At 28.5% G+C, this 21,173-nt stretch overlaps 1 protein-coding gene and 1 long non-coding RNA gene across 2 annotated transcripts; both read left to right on the forward strand.

Annotated features, from left to right (window-relative positions):
• On the forward strand, positions 545-12,332 carry LOC109330513. The gene is made up of 3 exons (XR_002105676.1): positions 545-697; positions 4,238-4,249; positions 12,321-12,332. It is a non-coding gene; the product is annotated as an uncharacterized LOC109330513 (long non-coding RNA).
• LOC109330512 (cytochrome P450 71A1-like) lies at positions 6,332-11,087 on the forward strand. The gene is made up of 2 exons (XM_019564722.1): positions 6,332-7,327; positions 10,418-11,087. The coding sequence occupies exons 1-2, from the start codon at positions 6,356-6,358 to the stop codon at positions 11,030-11,032; spliced, it is 1,587 nt and encodes a 528-aa protein (XP_019420267.1). The 5' UTR covers positions 6,332-6,355; the 3' UTR covers positions 11,033-11,087.

Below are 21,173 nucleotides of genomic sequence, written 5' to 3' on the forward strand. Positions count from 1 at the left end.
AAAAAGGTTTTATGATTATTCTTAATCCTCATAAAATGTGTAGTAAGTCAAATTCCTAAGTATATTAAACCATTGTCTCCCAAGATAATATTAGATATTGTCTTTTCCAATAAAATCAACATCATGTTAAAATACCAAGAAAGTGTAGATGTATCACCAAGTAATCCTACCAGAGTATAAGAGTACTAATACAATTAAACAAAATAAAGCTAAAGGCCTTCAAGAGTCATAGGTAAACTACACTACTTTAAATCTTCAATAAGCTACTCAGCTGCTCCACCTACAATTCATTCATACATACAAACAAACAAACAAACAACATAGAGAGAGTAAGACATTAAATCATGCAAAAGCGACGACGTGGATTTATAAAGAATCATAACATTAGAGCAACACAAACAATTGCAATGCTGTATTTAGACAATATACACAACAATTATTATCTCTACTCATAACAAATATGCACAATGATGAATGATGTTAGTGTATTAGTCATTGAAATATATACACCACAATTAAATAATCTCTCATGTTATGCTCATGCAATTCCACCAACCAATCACCATCAATTGCCCGAAGGCCAAGACCCTAGTGGGAAAGCAACCGGGAGTACAGATATCCTTAACAACGGCAAGTAACAATATCAATTGTTTTCCAATTACCTCTATCAGAGGTGCTTACGTGGTAAGCCCAGTCCGTTTCAGGATTCCTCTCTACCGATCATGAAATGCGCAAGGGGGTGTCAGAAACTACTTAGTTTGCATGTAAGACTATCCTGGTCATACGGTTTATAAGACCGGACCCTCACTGGATCATCCCACCTAAGTAATCCCTCAAGGCTTCTTGACGAGTCACCGTCATTGCCGCCCCTATCCAATTCCCAATGATATTGCTATCATCGTATCTTTCCATTTTCTCCAACTCCAACTAAAAATGCGATGATGTATGCGCACTGCTCAAAGTTAGTCCACTAAGTCTTTTTATCAATATTATCTCAATTTCAATTTCCAATAACATCACCTAAGTTAGTGGTCTCAGCCCCAATACAATTTTTATCATACAAATATCCTCAGGATGAGCTCAAGACATAACTTGATGATCAAAATACATGGGTAATGTCCCAAGGTCATTATACTTTCACGTGTGTGAATAGTCATAGTCTCTCAAGTATCTGCAAATAATTCTCATTCACATATGAATTTAATCATGATCACTATCACCATGTTAAGTCAAACATAGACATTCAATACTAATTATAGTAGTCTAATAATAGTATAAAATCATATCAGTAAGTCATCAATATCAAACATATAATCATTCAATCAAGACACAATATTTTAATATTCGTAACTAAAATGACTAAATGAGAAAGTCCATAACAATCACGACAATTGACTCCTCATTAATCATTTTAGTCTAAGGATCCTCCAACTAGTGAGTATCATTGGAGACCCCAATGCTAGATTCTAATACCACTATATCTAATGCTTCTCCCTCACCTGGGGTTACGCAAGCTCCTTGTCCAGTAAATAAACTAGTTCTCCTGTTGCTTCCTTCCAACTTTAGAATCTTCTCTTATACACAGGCCAACAACAAACAAGACAACAAATTAAATTATATTCTACATCTACAACTAGCAAACAATTTAATATAGACTAATAATTTATATTTGATAACAATCACTTAATTCAAGTAAGTTTATAATTACATGTTCTTACTGTCATTAAGTTAAAAATATTAACTAAGTCCCTTAAATGCATGACACTGCCAGTGAAGAAAATTGTGAAAAAGGGATGTTAATTATCTTACTAACTCATTTCACTTAAGCATAAGATGGGATGACATAAAAGGAAAGGGGTTGTAATGAAAAAGGATTGATATTAAAGAGCCCAAAAATATAATAATGAGTGACATTAACAAAACTCACCCCTGAAAGTTATGGATACGTATGATCTTAATTTATGATACAAATTTCCTTAAGAGCCACGCTGGTTTACTAACAGGGAGAAGTTCAAGATTTTTCAATCTTATATAATGATTTGGTAAATTGCTAATACCCACTGTTTTGTAAAGAATGAAATGAATAAAATTTGGATTGGAAACATCAAAGTTCATATTTATACTAGGATTGTGTGATTAAACAAGAGACACACTTGAAATTTGTAAAGCTTTACAAAATGAGGGCCTCCCAAATTACGGTTACTTTTCAAAGATGGAAAGTGAATTTTCTATACTTTAAGTCACACTGAAACACATCAACACAGTATAGAAATCTTATATTTTGGTTTGTAAGGGAACACAAGAGAGAACTTACCAATTTTTTTTCCTTCTATCTACTGCCTTAACCAAGACTTGCAGGAGTGGGCAATCAGTTTTTTTTTTCTCTTTCTTTTCTGATTGCTTTTAGGTCTTAAACGTATAGTTACAAATTAGATTAAAATAAAATTTAAAATAATACCTAATGTTATTTTTATCCCACTATAAATATTCAGTTTTATCCCTAAATTACTAAAAATAGCTAATATAATTCATGAAGAATTACCACTTAGTATATCCAAAAATCTTAGAGATATAATTATGATAAAGATTAACCAAATAATTAGGGATTGACTATTTACAAATATATCTATTTGCAAATTAGTTGGAAAAATATTTGTGGTGTTACAGATGATATCTCATTTTAGTGGATTAATTACTTTATTAAGTCTTGTGAGACTCACACCTAGGTTTACCTAACCTAGACTCAATATCTATGGCAAGCATCTTAGACTTCTAAAAAGATAATAAAGAATTATAACTTAAGTCTAATAAATCACCACTTGAGCCCTGAACATGTTGATTTTTGAGCCATCTTCAAACTTTAACTAATTTTTTGTCTTCATCAAAACATAGACAAACGTTGTTAATGCAATCATTGACGCTTTACACTCTCAGACATGTGTCACTCTTGCTTGTCAGCCTTATGGGAAATATGCACCGCCCACGACTCTCCATCACATGAATGCCGCCAGTCACATATTTTGTGATGCGTCAATTTTTGGAATTTTCATTGTCTACCTATTTTATGACACATATATATTGCACGTATATTTATCTCTCTTTTTATTTTATTAATTTTTTATATTTAAAAAATGATAATTAATTAATTAAATAAATTTATAAATAATTTTTTATAATTAAATAAATAATGATTAACTTTGTACTAATTAATTAAAAAAAATTAGTGCCTCTTTTTTTTCTTGAAGTGGGAAGTCAATTAATGACCAATGTCGACTCTTATGCTATTAATTCTCCATTAAAATAAATTATTTAATAACGAGATTACTACTGGTGTTGTCTCTTGCTTTCTTCTTTGAGCTGAGAACCGTTTGCACTAATTTCTACTTTCTCTACTATTTATTGAAGTAGAAAGTCATTTAACGATCATTATTGACTCTTCTGTAGTTAATTCGGAATTGACTAATTAAAATAATTCTAATATTTTAATAAAACCAATTAATAAATTTTCAATCTAGAACTAGATAGTCTTGATTTCTCTATTGCACTTAGAGATACATAGGAGAAAGATCAATTCTTGTCAGACACAAAAATAAATATAAAAATAAAATAATTTGTTTATTAGTTATTTCTATAAAAAAATTAAGGATATAAAAATCCAAAAAATTAGTGATGATAACGTTTTAACACGGCGGATGAGATGTTAATACCTTCCGCGATTCGTAGTCAACTCTCGAATAAAGAACTCAAATTAAAGACCATATATAGGAGATGTCTGAATTATTTAGGAGATGTCAGAATTGTGCTCTACCTTTTTCTAAGTTGCATAACCCGTGTTCAACAGAAAATAAGATGGAACAATTTCTATCTAAACATGTAATATAACATTAATATCATAATAGTTTTTGTTTGTGAAGACTTTAGAAAATCATTTTAATTGGTAAGATGATATTTTTAAACAAGATTTAAGATAGAATATATCAATACATATATACATACAGAATAAAGTGTATTCTCGTACCAGAAGATAGTTTATCTCCTTAAAATCACTCATTGTTTGACGTGTATCTTTTTTTATGACATGTGTCTTTCTTTATTTTATAATAATATAGAAAAAATAAGATATATATCAAACAATGAATAAATTTAAGGAGATAAATTATCTCCTTGTACGAGAAAATATTTCCTAAAAAATTACAATATATTTCCTTAAATTTTAAAATATTAAATGTAGGTTAAGGATGACAATGGCGTGCATATAGTGATTATCTTTATTCATACCCACATCTATTTATGGGTACACTTGTTAATAGTGGACATCCATTGGTATCTAAAATGTCTTCAAGTTTAGTTATATATTTATATATTTTTCTCATCATCATTATATATATATAATTATAAGATAAATGATAACAAGTACATAATTAATTTGTGATTATAGTTCAATTACTAAAGTTTATTATAAAACAATAATAAAATAAATTATATAAAAACCTCCAACTAATAAAACAATTACAATATATATAATTATTTATTAATAAATAAACATATGAATATATATGAATGTGATGATAATAGTCTATGCAAGTTATTATTAATTCTGGGTACCCACATGTATTTGGTGCGATATCTGAGTAGAAAATCAAAATTGAAAGTGGCCTTTCCAAAATTATTCTCTTTAGCTAGGAATAGTAGGATGATTATAGTTGATTGTGATTTTTAGACTAATGATGTCTGGTTTTGGGAGGTGCTTGCAAAGATTTGTTTAATAGAGTGAGGCCTTTGGTTAGAAACTTTTATGACTTAATCGACCATCACTCCTGCAAGAAGGATATCATTGACAATTAGAGAAGGAGTTTTGATGCATCTAGAAGTCATGTTATCAAATCCACTTATCTCATCCAAGTGGACCAAATTCCTTCGCCCATATTTAATTCTTTAAAAAGTGATGGATTAATTATGTTCCCTAAAAAATTTGTTGTTTTGTCTATAAACTCATTATTAGAGAAAGACTACCATCAAAGGTAGAGTTATTCAAAAGGAACGTTATTTAAAGGGTTGATCATATTAAGTGTCATATTTGCAAGAATCATGTGGAATCTATTGAGCATCATTTTCTTTCTTGTGATTTTTCTTCTGTTGTGTGGAAAGACTTTTACTCCTGCTTACAACTATTTGTTCAGATGCCTGCAACTATCAGTGAGTTGTTGTTGATGCATGACGTTCATGGACCTAGTGATAAAGGGTTAAAGTTGTGAAAGATATTGTGTTGTGTGGAAAGGCTTTTACTCCTGCTATGCGCACATTATAGATTTGATCCAAGTTAGATATTGGACTTGGTTTCTTTCTAAAATTGCTCCAACTTCTTTTGTCTTTGCCCATTGGTGTAATGATCCAAAATCTTATATTATTTTATCTTATAAAAAGATTAATTATTGATCTTTCTGAGTTAGCACTCGTGTGTTGCTTTTAATACATTCTTATAAAAAAAAGTTTCACATAGTTAAAATTGTATCATAAATTAAGGAGTTAGGATCCTCTCCATTATGGAGAGGTAAGTGCCTCAAAAAGTAAAGAGAAATGCAACTTTCAATTACACTTCTATCATTTTGATTACAATAAAATCACACTTTTACCATTAAAAACAAGTGAAAATATGCACTTATGGAGAGGATCCTTACTCATATTAAGGGTCACCTATTTATTTTGTCCTGATACCAAAAATGTCAAGGCATGCTTAATATGTTCGGTGATGTCTATACCGATCAAAGAAAAGTGGGTGGAAGGGGTTCTATTTGGACCATATATAGGATAAGAGGATCGAATGCAAGGTTGAGAGAGAGAGTAACGTGATTATGTGACTAACTTGAAGGCAAACGGTGTTAAATAATGATGTGTTGGCATGTGTTAGCTGATTTTTCGGAAATTCCCTAAGGTTATAATATATTATACCTGATCTTTTTGGTACTATCAAGTATCTATTTACCTTATAGATAATGAACTAATGATTGTCGGAGTATATGATTTTCCTTCCATCATGTGTCACTCCCAAGACCTTATAATTTATTGGGGATGTAATGGGTCTTATACCACTTGACCAATATCTTGTTGGTACCTTAATTTTTTGGTACTAAAAAGGGTATCCCCTCAACGTATGAATATAGAACTAATTCTTTTTGGGTATATGATTATCTCCGCCAACAAGTATTGTTCATAAGAATTGAACAATTGATTTTTTAGTCGTCCTGAAATTTAACAAGGCCTTACACTAATAGACCAACATCAATATGGTGTTGGTCCCCTAATTTGATATTGAGCAAGAGCACATGATTATGCCTTTATATATTTTGAATCGACAATGAATACCATATACATGAAAATGGATCTCATCAAACCATATGAGCAAATAAAAGGAGTGATTTTCTCTACCTTTAATCTATCTCTTTTCTTTTTTATAAGCATCATATTTGTGTTTACACTTGCTAGGAAAACCAAGTCTAAAACTAATCTCAATCTACCTCCATCTCCACCAAAACTACCAATCATTGGTCACCTTCATCTTATAGGCTCACTCCCTCACAAATCTCTTAGAAATCTCTCACAAAAGTATGGAGATTTGATGCTATTGCAATTAGGGCAAATGAAAAGTCCAACTCTTGTGGTTTCATCTGCTGATTTAATCATGGAAATTATGAAAAACCATGACTTAGCTTTTTCAAACAGACCCCAATTCACAGCTCCAAAAATATTGTTGTATGGATGTAATGATGTTGGTTTTGGAATGTATGGAGAAAACTGGAGAAACAAAAGAAAAATCTTAGTCCTTCAACTTCTCAGCTCAAAAATGGTGCAATCATTTGGCCAAATAAGAGAAGAAGAAGTTGAAGAATTAATTATAAAGCTACGTGAAGTAAGCTTGAGTGGTCCATACATTGTGAATCTAAGTGAGATGCTTATGCATATAGCTAACAATCTCATTTGTAAATGTGCTCTTGGATGCAAGTTCAATACAAGTGATGGTGATGGTAACAATAAGGTCAAATATCATGCAAGAAAGGTAATGATTCAACTAGCAGCTTTCACAGTCAGAGATTATTTCCCTATGCTGGGTTGGGTTGATGTTCTCACTGGTAAAATTGAGGAATATAAAGAAACTTTTAGAGAAATGGATGCATTACTTGAGCAGGTTATTGAAGAGCATAAGAAGGTGGAAATGGAAAGTGAAGAGAACTCGAATAAGAAAGATTTTGTGGATATACTTCTCCAATTTAAAGAGAGGGATATGCTTGACTTTGAGCTCACTAATGATGATATCAAATCACTTCTTATGGTATTTATTTCTTATGTTTTATCACACTCTTCAAATGTCATATCATATACATTCACTTCCACTCTCTAAATACCATGCTTTTATTTTGCCATAGCATCACATAATATTTCATTTTTATGAGTTTGCTTGAAAAGTATTTGCAATTGTGATAAATATCATATAACCTATATATCGTTAATTAAAATCATGTGCATGATTGCAGTGTTATTAAACTCGAATCGGTTAATGACTCAGTCAGAGTACTGAGTCAATAAGTTATTGGTTGGACCAATGAGTTAATGTTTGGACCGATTGACTCGATTTACATTAAAAATTCTAAAACAATCATAATATAATTAACATTATTTAATAACTCTATATTTCACATTTAAAAGTATTACCATACCTAATTATATAACCAACAAATAATACTTTTTTATTACTATAAAATATCACAAACAAGTTGAAAACGTCGTCAAAAAATATATCTATTATGCTTTAATTACAAGAAAATTGTATATATATTTAAAATTTTATTTAAACAGCGAAAATTTTGTTATAATATAAGTTAATAAATGACAAATATAATTACAAATAACTTTAAAGATTTTTTTCATCTTAAAACGACGTTATCTTTTTAAAAAAAAATTTGTTTGATTGACTCTGGCAGTCCAAATGATTCGACCATTCAAGTCACCTATTTTAGGCTTAAATTGATCAAATCGAACCAAGTTAATCCAATTTTAATATAAACTCAGTTAGATGAGAGACTCAGACCAATCAGATGTTCGGTTCACAGTTAAACTGATCGAACCGGACGGTCCGAATTGAGTTTTATAACATTGCATGCGTGTACGCGCATCAAAATAAATGAAGATATGAAATCTTTATTTTTATTATTGTTTCTTTAAAACGAAATTGTTGATATTTGCTTGAAAACATTAATAACTGGTATTTCAATTATATCTTTATATTTAATTTCCTACTTCTACATTAATCATAGAGATCATTTTATTTTATAACACAAATTGAATTACTCAACCAAGGTACAATTACATAATCATCATAAAGCATCACATATAACTATTACATCGGTTTTTATTTATCAGTTCATTTTAATATTTTTATTTTATTTATCTATGCATTTTAAAAGATCAATGATTCATCAATTATTATTTTCTATATTAACCATTATTTATACTTTATTGATCGTGCAAATTTTTTTAATAAGAATAAATAAATATCATTTAAATGTTGCATTGTCTTTCCCTTCAATGTAGCAGAATTGGTAACTATACCAAATTATATGGCATTTGGCAGTTACTCCAAAATAAACACACCCTTCAACATGATGCACTCAAACCTAGCTACCCTGTATAAATGCTGCAGAGTTTAACAATTGTGACATAATAGTCTAATTAAGGAGAGATACTGACATGTAACCTTTACCTTAACATTATTAGTATAGCACTTACAGCTATACCAGCCCATGTACCCTTGACGGAAGTAACACAATAGTTAGTGGAATAAAATTGATAAAGTTTGATGGAGAGGTATATGGTAGGTTAGAGATCACAAAAAAACTCGATTCATAGGTGCTCGTAAAAATACCTTTAATGAATACCCACAATAATAATTTACGGGTGGAAATAATTTTATAATATTTGTCATGTAGTTCCCACATATTTATAAATTAAATTTTGATAGATATTAAATTTTTATTATTATTTTAAGATTATATATTATATATTTTATTATTATTTTATAATAAATTGCAGTCTATAATGATAATTTGTGATATAAATATTTTATTATTCATATAATAATAATTTTTATATATTGATTTTACAAAATATATTAAAATTAAAAACCTATTGGGTGTCAACAAATATCGATATCTTTACATGCACCTCATAAATAATACGGTTTGGGAACAGGAAAACACTATCTACACCTGCTCGGCCTTGCTGCGACAGAAATACTTATTAACTATATGTAGAGATAGCAAAACGGGCCATCCGACCTATTTCGCCCCTGCCCACAATATTTTATGCAGGCGCGGGCATGTCCGCATTGTCTTAAAGGACAAAATGGTATGCCTTGGGCATGCCCGTTTTAAAAAGGGCTAACAGGCATGCAGACGACCCGCATGCATTGATAAGATATATAAAAATAAATAGTTAATACAATAAAATAGAAAAATAAATAAAGTAGTTGAAGAGAATTTTTTTAAAAAAACATTGATATTTCATTTCAAGTTGAAGAAACCATACTACATTACAACTTTTTTAAGACATTAAATGCATTATATCATATTTTACTTGAATTTTTCTTCTGTTTTATTACATAAAGCTCATTGGCTGTCTACATTATCCAATAGAAATGTCCACGGGTACGACGGGCAAATGAGCCAAGCAAAATGGACAAAAAGACAAACTTTACATGCCTTGCCCGCAAAAATTTGCAGTCCATGTGGGCCAGCACGAGAGCTTTGCTCACTTTGCCATCTATAGCTACATGGCAATATTAATTACATAGATTTATGTGTTTATCTCTTGAGAGAATACAAAATAGCAATGATTGTGTCCTCTCTACTTTGTTTTTTTTGTGTAACTAACGGTATTCTTTCTGAGGTGTGTGTGATTGTCTATTTCAATAAGTGTCTCTCACAAGAATCGAACTTTTAACATTTTAGTCTATCTAAGGATTCAATGGAACCTTTCACTACTAGAACAAGATATTGATATTCTATTTTATCTTAACTTTTAACAAGATACTTTTAATAGAATTCATATAATTAATAATTAATACGAATAATTAACTTTATTGATTCAAAAATAATTTAATGTTATAATTTTCGTTGAGTCTAATTGAAGGGTTCACAAATTTGTGTTTCTCATTAATTTATAAAAAGGAAGAAATGAATACTTTTCAGCTTAATATTGTTTGACTTAATAAGGAAAAATTAAAATATAAAAAAAATTGTTCAAAGAGTGATGTACTTAATTTTCCCTCGAAAATTTTATTTTTCAAAATTCCTAAACCAGTGTCAATACATAATAGAAAAATGGATATCTTTAGGCTAATAATTTTCATTTTCTCTAATTTCAGGACATGTTCTTGGCAGGAACTGATACAACCTCAACAGTGTTAGAATGGGCTTTTGTAGAACTCATGAGAAATCCTATAATAATGAAGAAAGTTCAAAAAGAGGTGAGGAGAGTTGTAGGGAATAAATCAAAAGTAGAAGAAAATGATATTGGCCAAATGCTCTACTTGAAGTGTGTAATTAAAGAGATTCTAAGGTTACATGCACCTACTCAAATCATCCCTCCAAGGGAAACAATATCTAGTGTGAAATTGAATGGATATGATATTCCAGCAAAAACAATGGTATATATCAATGCATGGGCAATTCACAATGATCCTGAACTTTGGAAAAACCCTCAAGAGTTTTTACCTGAGAGGTTTGAGAATAGTGATGTTGATTTTAAAGGTAAGCACTTTCAGTTTGTTCCATTTGGGTTTGGAAGAAGGGGATGCCCTGGATTGAATTTTGGAATTATTTCTATTGAGTATGTGCTTGCTACCCTCCTTTATTGGTTTGATTGGAAGCTACCTGAAACCTATAAATCTGCACATGATATAGATATGAGTGAGATATTTGGACTTGTTACCTCAAAGAAAGAACCACTTCATCTGCAACCAATAGCTTTCTCCTTTTAGTATATGTGTTTCTAAATGTGGTTTTGCTGAAAGTGATTGTTGTTGTTGTAAGCAATCTTTGTTTTGAGTCTGGCTCCATGCAGTACATATGTATGATTATGATACATGTCAATAACAAAAATCAAATGGTTCATATTTTTACTTTTTTATAAATTAATAATTTTAAAAAAGTGCCTCCTCTCACATTCCCAGTTCTGGAGAGGAATCTTGTTCCTTTGCTTTGGTTATGTGTTAACCTATATGATATTGTTAAGAAACTTTAATCGGATAATTAGTTAAAGATAAATGTTATCATCATATACTCGAATTCATTTATGTTAAATCGTTACGAACAAATATAGAGTGGAAGTGAACATGAATATATTCACAGAGAATATGATGAATGAACTTACATATATCATTTATCGTGTATCCAACTTCATGTCTATGTTGGAATATGTAGATTCTTTAGTCTTCTAAGCTTTTACGCAAAATTGATCATGGTGACATAAAACTAGTCTCTCCTTTCTAATAATGAGGTGCTAGAATAGGAAACTCTTTGATGCATAGGACAAGGTGACCGTAAACTGGTTTTATTTGAAGCACATTTACTTCATGAAGAGTGATGCTCATTTGAATTCAAATTCATTCATGAAAACTGATGCTCCATACTTTTCTTATTTCTAGTTTTACCCATCAGAAAATTAGAAATAAGACATTTGATATATACAAGATAATTTTTATGAAAATTATGTTCACATGCATAAACTTTAATTGAAATATATTACTTTAATTTGACTTGTTAAAACAATGGTCCTAGCACATTAAAACATTGGCTATGTTGTCCAAAATTTCTAATAATCTTTCGATAGTAACATATGTAATCTTACAATAGCAGTATACCTATGCATTTGCACGCGCCGCTCCATCTTAGCTTTGAAAAATATATTTAATATTTATGGTTAAATGAAATATGTAAGTTTTTATTTAAATGGAGATGTGTGTTAAATTAATAATACAATATAAATATTAAAGTTTTATGAGTTGAAGCAAAAAATAGTCATGTAAGTCAAATATTTACAACAAAAAACATAAAATAACTTTCAATCAATAATTTGAAGTGAAATCTTAACGACATAAATAATATTTTTAATATTAAATCTCAATAAATCAAAATTTCACTTATCATCTTCCATCGAGTTCAAAAATTTTGTTTCTCCATAATTGTTTTTAATTCATTACTCGTGAGGACTCAAAATAATAAATAACATATTGGTGCAAAAGTTCACAAGTAAGTAACAATATAAAGAAATAACAAAATTTAAGGAATATAAATGAATGCACCAACAAAGTTTACATTATACAAAGTATCACATTTGAATCCGAAAAAATCAATTCAAGATGTATGTGAATGGAAACAAAGTGAGATAACAACATATACATGCTACAAATGTTAGTTCAATAATTTGCATATAAATTCCCATATAAATGGATTCAGATGAATTTGTAACTCATGTTGTATTTTGGATTCAACACTCCATTACTAATGTACACCATTATTATATTTCAAATGTATATCTATATGATTTTTTATATGGGCGAGTAGGCTTATATGGAGTCATTTAACTTTGCTGAAGCAAGTGTGGAGAATTTGGGAAAATACTCGAAATAAGTTATTTTACGTGATCAACCTTATTTTGAAGCTACCATTAGACATTAATATCCTTTTGACAATAACCAAAAGGAAGTAATTATACCATGAAAAAATTATATATATCATCTTAAAAGTTAAAATTGTTAAAATGATTATTTCATACACCAATATTTTGAGTATGTGTCTCGTACTTGTTTTTTTTCTTCACCAATTCTATTTTCGTTAAAGAAAATATTGAACAACTTTACATTGTTATATAATAGACTAAGATAGAATGACTTTGTTGTCACCAAGTTAGTGAAAGTTTGGAAAATAACTTTTTCTCCTTAATAAGATAATGGTTTAATATAGAAGGTATATAGACTTTCATTTTCTTTTTTATGCATAGATAATATGACTTAGATTATGAAAGACATATAGAAGGTTTAGGAGAATAAGATTTGTGCGATTATAGAATAGAAATAATTTATTTATGATTTATGGTAGATAATATTGTAATTTTTTTTATTTATCCTTAGATTTAGCTATGAAGGGTAAAATAATTGCAATGTATTGGTTTTATTTTTTGATCATCATGGTTGAATGGGAAGAAGATAGTTTTTTCATATGTATACGTGTATGTTCGCATTTGCTCTGTATTGTTTTTCGATTATAGTGAGAGTGCAAAGCGTTAAGGATTGCATTAGCAACGTTTGCCTATGTTTTGATGCTCAAGTGGTGACTTATTAGACTTAGGTTATAATTCTTTATTATCTTTTTAGAAGTCTAAGATGCTTGCCATAGATATTGAGTCTAGGTTAGGTAAACCTAGGTGTGAGTCTCACAAGACTTAATAAAGTAATTAATCCACTAAAATGAGACATCATCTAGAAATATATGATAAGTAGGTCCATGCATTTGAATACATTGATTTTATGCATTAAAGGTATTATATTTTGGAAATCATGTATTGCATGAGCATGTATCATATATGGAGTTTACCATACATTAACAAGTGAATTTTTACACTGGTTAATCGATTAAGGTAATCCGTTAATCGATTAACGTAAGTGTTTTCTGCTGTTTTAACAACATAACTGAAAAAATGTTTTTGTGAGTCAAATTCTGTTTTGTATAAATACTGGCTTAATTGCATAAACGACAGTGTAGAAAAAGAGAGAAATACATAGAGAAATGATATAGATCATCATTGTTAGAATCTATTAGAAAGTGTTGAATTAGAAGAAAGATTAGATCATGCTAAGGCTTTAGTTTTCATATTCATATAGCATGATTCTTTCAAAAGCTTTCTTGCATTATTCTTTTGTTTCTTGAAAAGAAAAATATAGTTCTTCAAAGATTGCATATTTTCAGAAACCTCATGCATGAACATTCATATTAGACTAGGACGTCTTGTGAGTTCTTGCTTAGGTTTTAGGCTTTGATTCTTATTGTAATATCCGAGTATTAAGTACTCATTCATAACTCAAAGCATTGTTATTCAAGGATTGGGAAAATCCTAGCTGCGGTTAGATAAGGTGTTCTTCACACAAAGACTTGGAGGTCTTGAGATAAAAAGTGATACCTTGGCTGGGGCCGAATCGCATAAGAAAGGTTTTCTTGGGAGGCGGTTTTGGGAAAGGTTTTCTTGAGCGTTCAAGTTTTGTAATTGGAAGCTTGTACGTAACGTACATTGTGTTCCATAGTGAAGAAAGAAAATCTCCCAAATCAAAGGGGAGGACTGGATGTAGTTTTGCAGTGGATAGCAAAACGAACTAGGATAAAATCCCTGCGCAATCTTTTCTATCATTTTCTCTTTTATGTTTCAAGTTGTTTTAATGCGAATTTGGAACTAATATTTTGCATACTTGTTCCTTGCTATGTTCTTGTTAATCTTGCATGAAAGTATTTGTTGTATATCTGTTTGTGTGTTGGTTAATAACTATGCAAGTTGCTGAACCGGTCATTCTGTTTCTCTTACTGGTTAATCGATTAAGATCAATTGTTAATCGATTAACTGGGCATCTTTCAGCATGTGTGTAAAAACCAGAAAAGTGGAAATTGAGTTCCGCCACACCTATTCAATCCCCTTCTAGGTGTATTCCGACACTATTACCTAACATATAGCTTTTATGCATTACAAGATAAAATAACACGTTTTCTATAATAAAAATGTAAAAATATTTTTTTAAGAACATTCTCCCACGAGTTATTGAATGCAAAAATATTTTTTGAGAATATTATCCCTCTAATTATTTTTTACATGACCCACTTGAAAATTCATATTAATTATTAGTTAATCTAAATAATAAGTTAAATAAGTGAGATAATTATTAAAATTCTCAAATATCTATATTTACTATTCATTAATCAATTAGCAATTTAGAAAATAAATAAAATAAAAAATAAGATTATTAATAGAGAATTCAAATTACCAAAACTTCCTACAATTATATTTCTAATTATATGTGATCTTATCTTTCTATTTTAACTCAATAACTTTCTATAAGTGTATTTTGTTTAAAAACTAATTACTGTATTAGACAGTTTAAATTACGTATTCTAAAATGGATGATAGAAAAATTGTTTCCTATAAAAATGGAGAGGGATTATACTTATATAAGAATCATATTTTCAATAGAGTAAATATTATATCAAAACATAGGTAGTAATAGAGAGTAAATTTCTCTCCCTAATAAATTGTGATGATCATTTCATCACTCAAAAATGATATTAATTGGATTCATTATCTTTAAGTTTTAGAAAATCATTAAATGATATTAATTGAGAATTTTTTTAGATATATTTAAATGTATAATTATTAAATATTACATTTAATGTTTTAAAATATTTTTAGAACTATTCTATTTCTTTGTCAATATAATTATAACTGCGCATTAAATTTTCAATGTTAAAGTAAATATGTAATATGTTCAATAAATCAAGATTAATTATAGCTTAGTGGTTCTAAATATAAAAAAATTAATTATATGTTCACACTTATTAATTGTTGCAAGAAACTAACAAGTCAAAAAAAATTTCAACTCGACAATATTAAAACTGATATACCGAGAATGATATAAAATATTAATGACACAAAATGTTGAAGAATTTAATTTCATCCCAGCCTATAGTCATATACCTTTATTGCATTACAATGAATATGGCTTCATAAAAGACAAAAACAAATATAACTCAATTAATATTCTATAAATTTATTAGTTATAATTTTGCAAATTTATATTTCATTTTTGTAACTGATCTAAAATATTCAGATTATTCTATTTCTTCATGCATTATAAATCATGCCTTATATTATTTAAGGGGTTTAAACAAAATAAAATATAAATGAAACTAATTATTAATATTTTGTAAATTTATTAGTTATAATCCTAAAAATTTATATTCATAATGAGTAATGCATAGTGAATAATGAATAACTTAAAATTATATATAAATCAAATCAATTTATTATCATAATCAAATCAAATCGAAGATATTGTTTTTTTTCTTAAACCATAAATATAGGTAGAAGAATAATATGCTTGCAAAATAAAAATAACATTAGTAGGGATAGGCTGCTAATTCAATCTCAAAACACAATCATCGATCAAATCATATTTATGGATTGAAAGTGATTCAACCTTAGTGGTGGGAATTTTCAAAAGCATTATTCTTCCTCCTTGGAGTCTATCTTCAAGGTGGAGCATTTGTAAAAACTTATTGTCTTCTATGTCTTGAAAGGTTTCTCATATTTGCAGGGAAGAGAATTCTTGCGCGGATTTACTTGCTAATCATGGATTGAGATCAAGAACTTTTACTTGGTGGGATTCTATGCCATCTATAATCTTCTTGGATTGTAATAGAAATTGGTTGGATTTACCAAACTATAGGTTCACTAACTTGTAATGGTTCTTTCTTACTTCAATAAATTTCGGGTGCCTTAGCATCCTTGCTTAAAAAAAAAATAAAAAATAAAAAAAAATTGTGGGAAACAACTGTTTAATTTTTAGAAAATGGAATAAAATACATTCAATGATAATGATGCCTAATAATTTTGGCTTTTAAAGTGCAACTACCTACTGCGCAAATGTACAAGCTATAAGTGAACTAACCATTTTTTTTTTCTAGGAATGACAAAATCTTCATTGCACAAAATTCAGAACACTTTTAAGTTGAAAATGAATAAGGATAAATACATAATAAAAATAAAGACTATATTTTTTTACACTTGGATAGTGAATGTAACTTCTGCTAGTTATATTTTTACAACGTTACAAACATCAAATGCATTATATTGGGAAATAAAACATTATGTAAGAATATAATGGTGTCTGGTATGAGATATTTTCAATAAAAGATGAAATGGATTATCATATATAAGAACTTTCCTTTTTGTAATCTGTATATTTACACATTAGATAATATAAAACAATCTAAAACATTTATTTATCCCACAAAATTTCTCCACCAAAACTAACGAGTTTAGATTGATGTGCACATTAGAATAATCAACCATAGTAAGATATTTATCAAATTAGATTATGAACCACGACAGAAAGATAATAAAAGTAAAGGAATGAATAAATGTATAATAACAACAATAAATATATATAGTACTATCTAGAACATATGTGTTACACAGTGATTTGTGTAAGGACTGAGGAAATAAAAGTAGAACTGAAGAAATGAAAATGATCAACATAAAGACAACAAACATGCTCATCATCATAGGCATGCATGACACAATAAATATTATAAATTATTTCCAACTTAGCATTGGAACATGATTCTTTAGAATGCACGAATCATGTTGACAAATAGTAACTACCATTATCAAGGAGAAATAGTTATGAGAATAATGAAGTAAAAATGAAAAGTATATTATTAAATAGTAACTACCAATATGTTGACAAATACCAATAGAATGCACAAATTAGTAAAATGAAAAAAAAAACATAAAATTATACTTGTGAGTTGGTTTAACATTTGAAGATGACAGATTTGTTGAATAAAAATTGAAAAAAAAAGATGAAATAGTTATGAGATGGATGAAGTAAAAATGAAAAGATTACTACTAAGTAGCAAGTACTAAGATGTTGACATATACCAATAGAATGCACTAATTTAGTTATGAGAATCATGAAGTAAAAAATGAAAAAAAACATAAAATCATACTTGTGAGTTGGTGAAGATTATAGATTTGGGGAACAAAAATTGTAAAACAAAACAGAGAAATAGTTATGAGAATGATGAAGTAAAAATGAAAAACATACTTCAAAGTAGTAACTATCAATATGTTGACATATACTAATAGAATGCACAAATTTAGCTATGATAATGATGAAGTAAAAATGAAAATAGCAGAAAATCATACATGTGAGTTGGTTTGACATTTGGAAATGATAAAGCAAAAATGAAAAGAATAGAATAAGATACATGTGAGTTGGTTTAGGTTGAAGAAGAAGATTTGTTGAACAAAATTTGGAAAAAAATATGATAAATAAGCTATATTTTGAGTAGAGATTTAAGAAGTGAAAAAGTCATTCGTCAAAAATCTCTTCTTCTTTGGTCACTTATTACAAACGAAGAGTATCTAGTTTAGTAATTTTAGCAATTCATCAATTTTACAACAAAAAAAACCTCTACTTTGTATAGATATCACAGATGTAGAGTGTCTAGTTTTATAATTCCAACAACCTTTTCTTTTCTTATTCAAAATAAAGATAATAGATATGTGTGAAAATTAACTCAAAAAATTCACCATGGTAAACCTTGGACATATCACTATCTCGTCCATGAGTTATATTAATATATTGAATAAAAGTGGTTTTTCGTTATATCATTGACAACCAAACACATCAATGATCACTATTATTTATTCAAGTAAATGACATAAATTATTATGAAATATGCACCATAAAAATCACATGAAAGTGATTTATGCATGATGATTTTCTTTTGGTTCTACTTTACTCTTTACAGAAATCCCCATATAATAATTTCAGAGGCAAAATTAATCATAAATCTTATTCTATAAAAAACATGTTTATGCCGAAAGAATTCACAAATGCATACTTATTGACAAATCTTCAAATGATAAATCTTCAGTGAGTAGATCTATAACTATGAAATTTTTGTCAATGTGCACTTTAGACACTTAATCATCCTAAACTTTTTCTTTAAGCATGATATAATAACGATGATATTTTATCACAAGATAATTTTAATTGTCTTTCAATATATCCAAATTAGAAGTCATGTAACAATATTGTAGTCATATTCCATAATTAGATGCCATAACAAGTAATGAAAACCATTATCATAATGGAAGAAGTTATATATATGTATATATATATATATGTATATATATATATGTGTATATATATATATGTGTATATATATATATATGTGTATATATCTGCTTAGCACTTTCTGATATAATTCATCATTCACCTAATAAGTAGATATATTTTTACATAAATTTTTGTTATATTGGCATTTAATAAAACTAAAAAACAACATGAAATGATCTCTAATTAAGGCACTTTATGTATTTCAGAATACAATTTCGTGTTCTATTTTAATACTCGTGAATTCACAATTTTGTTCTGCCTATTTTATACAAAAAATTATAAATATCAAAATAACTCAAAGGGCATTCTGGTAAGTTTCATAATTTTATATAATCAAATAATTATTTATCTACATTTATGGGTATTATAAAAAAAATTGGATTTGATCTAATCATAAATGATTGTTTGTCCAAAAAACATATTCTGATAATTTTTAAGATAAATGAAATATTTTTACTCAATCATATATTTTTGTTCTAAATGTTCTACGAAAAAATAACTTTATCATAAAAAATATATTTTTAAATGTCTCCAAGTCAATTTTATCTTTGTTTGAATTTTCAGATTACAATCAATAGTCAATTAATTCCCAACAGTTTCATTTTGAATTTTAAAATAATTAATTCTTGATTTTGTTTTTAATTAAAATAATTAATTGACAATTTCGTTTTAATTGAAAAAAAATAAAAAAATGTACTCTCCCAAATGATTATAGACAAGTCACAGAAAGAAGGTAAGAAAGTCTACAAGGAAAAAGCACAAAAAAAGTAGGAAAAAACCTTAATTACATATGTTTAGAAGTGTTCAATGTATTTTTGATATAAAATCTATTAAAAATAAAATGCAAGTATCAAATATGTAGACATCCTATAAAATTATAGGCTTGAATAGTTTAATGGTTATAATTTAGAATTGGATTCATTACAAGGGTAATTGTCCTGATTTGTAAAATTTAGCGTGAATAATTCTGAAAATGAAAATGATAATAACAAACATGTTTTCAGGAAATGAAAACATGAAAATGAAAATTGTTTCTTCAAAATGAAAATAGGAAATAGAAATAGAAAATATTTCTTGAAACCAAACACACCCTGAGTTTCGGAACTTCATCTTTAATGACAAATTATTTCAATTCCATATGTTTAGCACATTTGGAATACTTGTCATTTTTAGAAAAAATTGCTACAAAATTATTACAATAAATTTTTAGCGGTTGCACAATACTGACAACTACCCCAAGTCCTGAAATAAAGTTCCATAGCCTCTTAACATGAACTATGGCCTCAAATCATGACACAAATTCAACTTTCATAGTGGATGTAGCAATGACAGTCTGCTTCACGCTCTTCCATGAGATAGCTCCTCTGGCTAATAAATATAAGTAACAGAAAGTAGACTTTCTTGTGCCTATAAAGCGGTAAAGTCTGAATCCAAATATCCAATCACCTCAAGATGATTTGATATCCTATAAATAAGCATGCAATCATTTATACCTTTCAAATATCTCATAACTTTCTTTGCAATTTTCTAATGTTATATACCAAGATTACTTTAGTATCTTCCTAAGCTACAAAACTAATATTTGATCGCATACAAGTCTGAGGGTACATTAAACTCCCGATTATAGGACAAGCCCAAAAATTGTTATGATCTATCACAAGATATTTCTATTTCAATCACATAGTTTGTCTCACCCATATATTTCCTTTCAAATTTTCTATAGAGAAACATCTTAGTCTCACTTAAAAAACCAAGATCATTAGTTGCAAGCAATATGTCATCAACATATAAAACCAAAAAGATAAAATTACTCCCACTAACCATAAGGTATATACATCTATTAACAATATTTTCCTTAAACCCAAATGATACAATAGTATCATTAAACTTAAGATACCACTGTCCAGAAGCTTGTTTAAATCCATATATTAATTTCTAAGTTTATATACCATATATTCTTTTCATTTCTCTATGAATCTCATTGTTTGATCCATATAAACATTTTCTTGTAAATCCCCATTTAGAAAGGAAGTACTCCCATCCATTTGGTGTAACTCTAGATTATAATGAGCCACCAATACCATGATAATCTTAAGTGAGTCTTTCTTAGAGACTAGTGAAAATGTCTCTTTATAGTCAATGTCAATTTTCTGTGTATAGCCTTTTGAAACAA

This window comes from Lupinus angustifolius, chromosome LG17 (assembly GCF_001865875.1).
Source record: "Lupinus angustifolius cultivar Tanjil chromosome LG17, LupAngTanjil_v1.0, whole genome shotgun sequence".
Lineage (NCBI taxonomy): Eukaryota > Viridiplantae > Streptophyta > Magnoliopsida > Fabales > Fabaceae > Lupinus > Lupinus angustifolius.

What these genes read in the sequence shown, in the direction of transcription:
- LOC109330512 (XM_019564722.1), top strand. Translation starts at nt 6,356, where the DNA reads ATGAATACCATATACATGAAAATGGATCTCATCAAACCATATGAGCAA. An exon ending in ATATCAAATCACTTCTTATG is followed by an intron (nt 7,328 to 10,417) that starts GTATTTATTTCT and finishes CTCTAATTTCAG; the next exon opens with GACATGTTCTTGGCAGGAAC.